The sequence below is a fragment of the Uranotaenia lowii genome, chromosome 1 (assembly GCF_029784155.1).
Source record: "Uranotaenia lowii strain MFRU-FL chromosome 1, ASM2978415v1, whole genome shotgun sequence".
Classification (NCBI taxonomy): Eukaryota; Metazoa; Arthropoda; class Insecta; order Diptera; family Culicidae; genus Uranotaenia; species Uranotaenia lowii.
Genome location: NC_073691.1, coordinates 211,381,531 through 211,390,831, shown reverse-complemented (window position 1 = coordinate 211,390,831; position 9,301 = coordinate 211,381,531). Strand labels below are relative to the sequence as shown.

At 36.1% G+C, this 9,301-nt stretch overlaps 1 protein-coding gene across 1 annotated transcript in view; it reads right to left on the bottom strand.

Annotated features, from left to right (window-relative positions):
- Positions 1-9,301, bottom strand: part of LOC129738361 (hemicentin-1-like) — a 310,036-nt gene that overhangs the window by 105,522 nt on the left and 195,213 nt on the right. The window contains exons 5-6 of the mRNA XM_055729545.1: positions 3,033-3,383; positions 2,476-2,586 (exon numbers count right to left, since the gene is read on the bottom strand). Of these exons, the coding sequence (XP_055585520.1) occupies positions 2,476-2,586; positions 3,033-3,383 (462 nt within the window). The remainder of the gene's footprint in view (positions 1-2,475; positions 2,587-3,032; positions 3,384-9,301) is intronic.

Here is a 9,301-nt window from a genome sequence, read left to right as displayed (position 1 = left end):
TTTTGTCATTTTTGTCATTTTTGTCATTTTTGTCATTTTTGTCATTTTTGTCATTTTTGTCATTTTTGTCATTTTTGTCATTTTTGTCATTTTTGTCATTTTTGTCATTTTTGTCATTTTTGTCATTTTTGTCATTTTTGTCATTTTTGTCATTTTTGTCATTTTTGTCATTTTTGTCATTTTTGTCATTTTTGTCATTTTTGTCATTTTTGTCATTTTTGTCATTTTTGTCATTTTTGTCATTTTTGTCATTTTTGTCATTTTTGTCATTTTTGTCATTTTTGTCATTTTTGTCATTTTTGTCATTTTTGTCATTTTTGTCATTTTTGTCATTTTTGTCATTTTTGTCATTTTTGTCATTTTTGTCATTTTTGTCATTTTTGTCATTTTTGTCATTTTTGTCATTTTTGTCATTTTTGTCATTTTTGTCATTTTTGTCATTTTTGTCATTTTTGTCATTTTTGTCATTTTTGTCATTTTTGTCATTTTTGTCATTTTTGTCATTTTTGTCATTTTTGTCATTTTTGTCATTTTTGTCATTTTTGTCATTTTTGTCATTTTTGTCATTTTTGTCATTTTTGTCATTTTTGTCATTTTTGTCATTTTTGTCATTTTTGTCATTTTTGTCATTTTTGTCATTTTTGTCATTTTTGTCATTTTTGTCATTTTTGTCATTTTTGTCATTTTTGTCATTTTTGTCATTTTTGTCATTTTTGTCATTTTTGTCATTTTTGTCATTTTTGTCATTTTTGTCATTTTTGTCATTTTTGTCATTTTTGTCATTTTTGTCATTTTTGTCATTTTTGTCATTTTTGTCATTTTTGTCATTTTTGTCATTTTTGTCATTTTTGTCATTTTTGTCATTTTTGTCATTTTTGTCATTTTTTGTCATTTTTGTCATTTTTGTCATTTTTGTCATTTTTGTCATTTTTGTCATTTTTGTCATTTTTGTCATTTTTGTCATTTTTGTCATTTTTGTCATTTTTGTCATTTTTGTCATTTTTGTCATTTTTGTCATTTTTGTCATTTTTGTCATTTTTGTACTTTTTGTACTTTTTGTCATTTTTGTCATTTTTGTCATTTTTGTCATTTTTGTCATTTTTGTCATTTTTGTCATTTTTGTCATTTTTGTCATTTTTGTCATTTTTGTCATTTTTGTCATTTTTGTCATTTTTGTCATTTTTGTCATTTTTGTCATTTTTGTCATTTTTGTCATTTTTGTCATTTTTGTCATTTTTGTCATTTTTGTCATTTTTGTCATTTTTGTCATTTTTGTCATTTTTGTCATTTTTGTCATTTTTGTCATTTTTGTCATTTTTGTCATTTTTGTCATTATTGTCATTATTGTCATTTTTGTCATTTTTGTCATTTTTGTCATTTTTGTCATTTTTGTCATTTTTGTCATTTTTGTCATTTTTGTCATTTTTGTCATTTTTGTCATTTTTGTCATTTTTGTCATTTTTGTCATTTTTGTCATTTTTGTCATTTTTGTCATTTTTGTTATCACATTCTAATGTTTTAGATCTGATACCTTTTAGGAGTTTTGATCCTTTTTCCGTGCATTGGATAATATTTATTTATTTTTTAATATTTAATGTTTAATATTTTTCCTCAATTCGTGTTTAAAAATTCAGATTAATCTGGTAGAAGTATAAAATCAGTTTTCGGTTACTAATTTGCTTTTTAACCTTTCATCTGAGTTTTTGAAATCTTGGATAGGCAACTTACTTTCTGGATCTAATTATGAATAGCGTGTTGAAAGTTTTCCAGGAATTCAAAGATTCAAAAAAATGATTTTTTTTTATTTTGTGTTGGATCTCATAATTGATGTTAAAAATTAAAGGAAAAAATATTCTTTATTTTTCGAATTTTCCCATCGTTTGTTTTTAATTTCCCAATTTGAAGCTGGTAAGCTTCTGGAACACAGCTTTAAAATCACGAATGCCTTACGTTTATTTTGTTTTTTTCACTTAAAACAATGCATTTTTTATAAGACAACTAGAACAAAAGTTACCATAAATTTTCAAACGTTAAATTTTTCAAAATTCTCAGAAAAGATCGCAAACGTGTGTCCGCATCGGACAAGGCAACACCACCTTCTAACATCGACGCAGTGAGGAAAGAGAGATTATTTGCTAACAAACCGCCGTCATTTCCATTTTCATTGCTGGCTTTGTCGCCTTCACCCCGAAAACCTCCCTCGAAAAACATTGCGGCGTTCCGGGCTGGTAAAATTTGAATACACAAAGGCCGCACACACGCCAGTCAGAGAACGTGGCCGCTCTGGGGGCCCCCAAAAAACTGGACTACTGGACGAAAAGAAGGTTGATGGTCCGAGGACCAGTCCCAAAAATTCTGCTGCAGCGTTCCAACAGCCTTCAGGGCAAACACGGCACGGCAAACGGTATGTTAGTTGTCTAGCTGCAGAAGCTGTAGCGGGAAATTCAAGGGACAACATTTTTCCTGCAAACTCACCTCCGGACACCTGGCAGGACAGGAAGAGCTCGTGACCCTCCCGGAATGGTCCTGCCATCGTGGAAATTTCCTTCCCCTGGGCGTCGAATATCCGTGGCTCTTCCGGTGGCACTGCGAATCGAAAGGAAAGGTGGAACAATGACAAAGAGTTAAAGCGGAAATGAAGGGTGAGGTTGAAGGTGTTGTGGAATAACATGCAAAAAAGCACAATGATGAGCTTGAACTCAATTAAAATTCCAATTTGGAGTCACCGGGTGTTTGGAACATCACGATGCTTGGTTGCTGTCGTTGTTGTTATTTTCTAGTGGATGATGATTTTGCTGATGAAAGTGACGATATTTGGTTCATTATCGGGGTGTTTTCGTTTCAGGTGTTTCTCAAACTTTTGTGTTTAGATTGGGTCGGATGATTTTTTTTAGATTGTTTGGGAGTTTGTTTGGATTAGAGTGGGGAACACTGTTTCAATCTGATAGGATAACAACGAAATTGCCTAACCAGCTAGGCCTAACGCCTGCCAATCGAAATTGTGTGAATACCATTAGTGGACCAGGGCTCACCTACGAGGGTCAGATTGACCCGATAGTTTCGGGTTGGCGAGTTGAAGTAATCCACCCGGCACCGGTAGACTCCTCCATCCGATTGTTTGATGTTGCGGATCTGTAGCCGAGCTTCTTTGGGGGAACTGCCGACCGAAAAGAACAGCCGCTGGCCCAAATCGCTGGCTATGGTTGAGTGTTGAGCCGCCGAAATTGGAACCCCCGAGCGGGAGTCCAGGGAATAGAGTGGGATTCCGGTTGAATCCTTGAACCACAGGACCAGTTTGACGCCATCCTGCAGCCCAGGAGCGGTTATGTCGCATGGCAGTTCCGCATCATGGTCCACCGCAGCCCAAACTATTCGGGCGGGAACTGCAAATATCAGAGGCAAAGTTTAATTAAATCGCATCCGAAACACTCAGCGGGGCGAAATATTGCAGGCTGAAATCCAATCGTCAATAAATATGTAAAACATGCAATACAATCAAGCCATGATGGCATGCAATTATAATTTGAATAATTCTATACATAGCGAACGGACGTCATTTTCTTTGAACATAAAACCTCATTCATGCTACCAATTTACACCATACAAAAGCAATCATAATTCGACCGAAAAGTTCGTAAACAAATTCCAATTCAATCGGGACATGCAATCTTGTTTCTCCTCCTGTGTGTCCTTCTGGTAAATCGCAATCCTCGATTTCGTTTGCAGGCCCACAATCTGCCAAAAGTTATTGCAATCAGTTTCAACTATCAGAGGCCCCTGAACCGTTTTACTACTCTCGCTCATCCACTCACTTACCGATTTGGAGGCGGATGTTTTATTCCAATTTTTTCTATATCCGGTGACGCCGAACGACGCCCTCCAACAAATAAAAGCGCGCACTTGACGCCATTTCAACCTCATTGGAAATCATCGTAAAACGAAGCATTCCTCATATGAGTGTACGGGCTTAGAATGATCCAACTTCCAAAAAGGCTTGAATCGTTGATCGTACCTTGGAATAAGTAACATGGGGCCTAGATCAAAAATATTGTAAAAGCCTTTTAACGGTCGCCAGAGAAGGTTGAAGAATAACTTTATACAGCTAGACACACATATATACGTAGTCGCAATTTTCATGTTAAAGACCTAACGATATCAAAAATAATATTTGGATGTTGAAAAATTTTCTTACAGCACTAACATAAATCAACTCATGGATTCTCATTTACCGGCACTTCAGAACTAGACACTATCGGTAGCATCAAAATATTGCACCAATCCAACATAGACAAAAACGTGAGCCCATTTCTCGTAAGAGCCCTACTGAACAAACGGGGCGTGTGAAACATTTTGTGCTTTTTTCTGCACCATTTTTTCTTCCACGTCCTGCTCGATAAATCCACAATAAAATCGGGCAAATCTCAACTACTTCCTCACCAAGCAGAAAAAAGCACTCGGGTAATAGTCAAAAGTTTTCCACCCTTTCACCCACTAACTTTCCCGAAAAAATAAAACCGATGGAGGAAGCGTAAAAAAGTATTAAAATAATTCAACGTGCGTGTTGAGAGAAGGATGTAAACCTTGAGTTAAAACGAAAAAAAATATCAACTTGGTTTTATGGTTCAGAATCCTAAATGGAGGCGAGAAAAGTTATTCATTTGTTTTGCCATCAAATCCATCCCTTGAACTACCTTCCAGAGTATCCAAAGAAAGTGCTTTCGGTAGAAATACAAGGTTTTTCCAATAATTCAGACAAATATGTGTTTGACGATTGAAAAAGTTAATCGGAACTTAAACCGGTTAATTTTTTAATTTTTTGAGAAAAATAAAATTTTTGAATAAAGTCATGTTGTAAGCCATCTCTTTCACTCGTGCCATGGGAAAATCCATCCTAAAACTTGGCCAAACATTACTTGATTTGTCAAACACTTTGTTCGATTCGCTCAACCGATTTGAATCGCAAAAATCGCGAAAAGCATGAAGTGCGAACCAGACAACGAAAAAAAAAGTTGGTTGAAAACGTGATTACCATTAAGTGGCATAAACATGACGCCGCCAGCCAAAGGGATTGCAAATGGATAAACTCTCGCTAGCTCGTTTTTTTTTTGTCGACGCCCCCGTTATCGGGCGTCGAATAATCGGTGCTGTTTCGTTCGAGTTTTTGCGAGAGATGAAAAAAAACAAAACAAGGCTTCATACAAACACCATTGCTGGTTGTGCCTACCTACAGAAGTTACAATTTGTCGCGACAAAGCTGTTAAATTGAGTAACACTCACAGTGTGTGATTTAATTTTTATTAGCTCTCTAGTGAGGCGTAACACGACGAATCGATGCCTAACGGGGTTATCGAAAGGTAATTGATAGTGAAAAAAATCAGTTAAGGAGAAGTTTTCACATTAATGTACATTTTCAAAATTTCTTCTGACAAATCACAAAAAAAAATTTTTTTTTTGAGAAATTACATCAAGATAAAAATTTAAAAAAATGTTTTTTTTCATAAAAAAAACCAACTTGCACCTTAAACCTCACCAACCAGTGTGTTAACAGCCTACAGTGAAAAGTGGTGGCACGCACTGCTTATTGTCACCCCGTTTGAGCCGAGTGTGAAAATTACGCTACAATGAAGCGGAAAAGTTTTTAATCACCCGGGCGTTAAAACTGTGCGGAGCAATTTGTGAATTCAAATTAATGTCGGGTTGATTTGATGGAGCACTTTTTCAACGGTTGTGGTGGGCTGAAGGTGGATTTGGTGTTTGTTGTAAGGAGCTTTGGATCCGCATGTAAGTTAAATGTTGTGACAAGTTTTCGTTATAACTTTCACTGCATCCTGAGTTATTTGATCTACGTAGTACGTAAACATCTGATACATTTCACTTCTGGGTAGAAATTTATTGAGTTGAGAGTTTGAGCTTTTTCCAACAGCCAGATATAATCATCATAAATTGGGCTCGTCACTTGAAAGTTTTTCGAAGACGGGCATAATTGAACCAATCTTCGACAACATTTTGAGAATATGAAAAAACACCATTACAGATACATTTAAAACTGTATAATAAAAGTTTAAAATTCTGGATTAAAATTTATTGACTATTTAGACTCAATTGTCGAAATACTGTCTCAGCATAAAGATAAAGAATTTATTTTTTTCTCAGGTCTGGAGTCCAGTACATTTTTGCATGATACTCGCTCGAATTGAATATCTATTTCAAAACGATCATAAGACATTAAAGAACAAATTGCTTTTCGAAGAGCTTTTCAGAAAGTAATCAGTAATGTCGCCGCCCGTGACGTAGAAGATGGCGATTAAGTTTTCTAAGCCCACGGTCATGGGATCGAATCTCGGCCACGGTGGTTTTTGTGTTTGTGTTCGTTTTTCAAAATCACTTTTTTTTTGTATAAGGAGAAAAATTGACTTCACCTTCTGCTTTACCGGTTTTCGATTGGTAATTTTCCCGCTGATATATTAACTTAATAAAAAACTGAACTGAAAAAGAATCTTCCGTTACTTAAACACTGTATTACTTAGCTAAGCTTAGCTTAGTTGACTACTCATATCCACCATAAATCATTGAACTTGAAGTGCTTAGATGTGATCATTCATTTAAAACTTCAGAAAACGAATTTGATTAGACTTTGTTCAACTTGCGCACTTCAAATTCCATGATCGCTGGCGTGGCTAAGCAAAACAAGATCAACCTCGCCAATGGTTGCTACTCCGTGATTGATCGAGGTCATCAGCTTTGTGCAAGGGCCCAAAGGATGGTGCTTGGGGCTAGCAGTTCATTCACAATGCACAAAACTCATGCTCATGCTCATGAAAATGATCAATAACGGCGCCGGCCACGTCCTAGTAGTCAAAGAGGAATGAAGGAAGGATTGTTAGTAGGATATTTTATAGGATCATTTAACAACTTTTTGTCCTTCTTAAAAACTGTATTACTTGAATTCGATTTTATCAGGTATTTTAAAGAATCAAAAACTTACAAAAACAAAACACAGAAATGTTTATTTTAATGCTATTCAACGTTTGAAAGTTATACTGGTGAAAATACCTGCAACTTGAATATTGTCGTGATTTTACGATTCTAGCGAATCTCAATTCAGAGACAGACACGAATAGATCAATGACTGACAATGTTTTGTTTGTTTTGCCTTTTTTTTGCCAACTGAATGAACGTTGCTGTGGAAATTTATTTAATTTTATTTATCTTCAGTGTTGCCAAATACTACTATTTTTTTTATTTTATTTTTTTTTTTAAATTTAGATTTATTTTCTGCATATCCTCCATCTCATTTCTACAATCTTTCTCACCTCTTTTCTCAATTAAAACTTTTTACGGATCAACTTTTGTTTATTTTCTCTAATACAGATATTTATTTACTAAATATCCTTCATTCTTTCCATATTCCTCATCAATTTTCACAATCCTCCTAATTTTATATAATTTCTGCATATCCTTCATCTCATCTGTACATTCCTTCTTGACTCTATTTTTAATTGCATCTTTTGTTTACTGACTTTTATTTTTCTCTACCACAAAATTTTATTTTTCAAATATCCCTCTTCTCAATTTTAAATTTCATTCTCAGCAAAAGCGTTTAAATCAAAAAGTTTTATCTATTTTCTGCATCTGCATATTCTTCACGCAATCCAAAAATATTTTTTTCAACCGCCTTCCCATTCTTTGATTTATCCTGTCACTCTGTCTTTGTTTACCAGAGCCAGAAAAATCCAAAAACATTTTACCAACAGCTTTCCTAAACTTATATTGCCACTCTCTTTCTTTCTCTCTGTTTGCGAGAGCTGAAATAATTCGATAGTATTCTTGAAAACAGCCTTCCCAACTGTCGTGATTTCACGAATCTCAGTTCCGAGATTCACTAAGACACGTCCGTCACTCACAAGAATAAATCAATGACTGACTTGGTTTTGTTTGTTTTGCCTAGTGTTGCCAAAATAACAATCTTTTTTTCCTCCCTAAAGCCGAAAAAATACAATCAGCAACAGCAACTTTAAAAATCTGCGCCTCCAAAGTCGATTCTGTCTTTTCCCACCGGAAGGCCGAATCAGTACAATCAGCAGAAGCAACCTTAAAAATCTGTGCTTCTAAAGCCAATCCGTCTTATTCCACCGGAAGGCCAAATCAGAACAATCAGCAGCAGCGGCCTTAAAAATCTGCGCTTCTAAAGCCAATCCGTATTTTCCCAGCGAAAGGCCAAATCCAAACAAACAATCAGCAGCAGCAGCCCTAATAATCTGCGCTTTCTAAGCTAATTCGGTTTTATTCCACCGGAGGCCAAAACAAAACAATCAGCAGCAGCAGCAGCTTTAGAAAGTCTGCGCTTCTAAAGCCAATCCGTCTTTCTCCATCGGAAGGCCGAATCAAAACATTCAGCAGCAGCAGCAGCCTTAAAAATCAGTGCTTCTAAAGCCAATCCGTATTTTTTCCAGCACAATCAGCAGCAGCAGCCTTAATAATCTGCGCTTCCTAAGCTAATTCCGTCTTATTCTACCGGAAGGCCAAAACAAAACAATCAGCAGCAGCAGCTTTAGAAAATCTGCGCTTCTAAAGCCAATCCGCCTTGTATCGGAAGACCAAATCAAAACAATAAGCAGCGGTAGCCATAAGAATCTGCGCTTCTAAAGCGAATCCGTCTTATTCCACCGGAAGGCCAAATCAACACAAAACATCAGCAGCAGCAGCCTTAAAAATCTGTGCTCCTAAAGCTAATCCATCTTATTCCACCGGGAGGACGAATCAAAACAATCAGAAGCAGCAGTCTTAAAAATCAGCGCTTCTAAAGCCAATCCGTCTTATTCCAGCGATAGGCCAAACCCAAACAAACAATCAGCAGCAGTAGCCTTAATAACCTGCGCATCTAAAGCCATTCAGTCTTTTTCCTCCGGAACACCAAATCATTACAAATAATTAGCATCATCAGCCTTTCAAAATCTGCGCTACCCAAGCCAATTCCTTTTCTTTTTTCACCGAAGACCAAATCAACACACACAATCAGCAGCAGCAGCAGCCACAAAAATATGCGCTTCCTACGCCAATTCCGTCTATTTCCACTGGAAGGCCAAATCAATGCAAACAATCAACATAAGCTGCCTTAAAAACATGCGCTTCCCAAGCCAATTTTTTCTACCGGAAAGCCAAACTATAACAAACAATCAGCAGAAGCCTTAAAAAATATGCGCTTCCAAAGCCAACCCGTGTCGTTTGACAAGGGGCCGAATCAAACACATATTTTCAGTAGCAGCAGCCTTAAAAAAAATCTGTGCTTCCTGTTCCAATC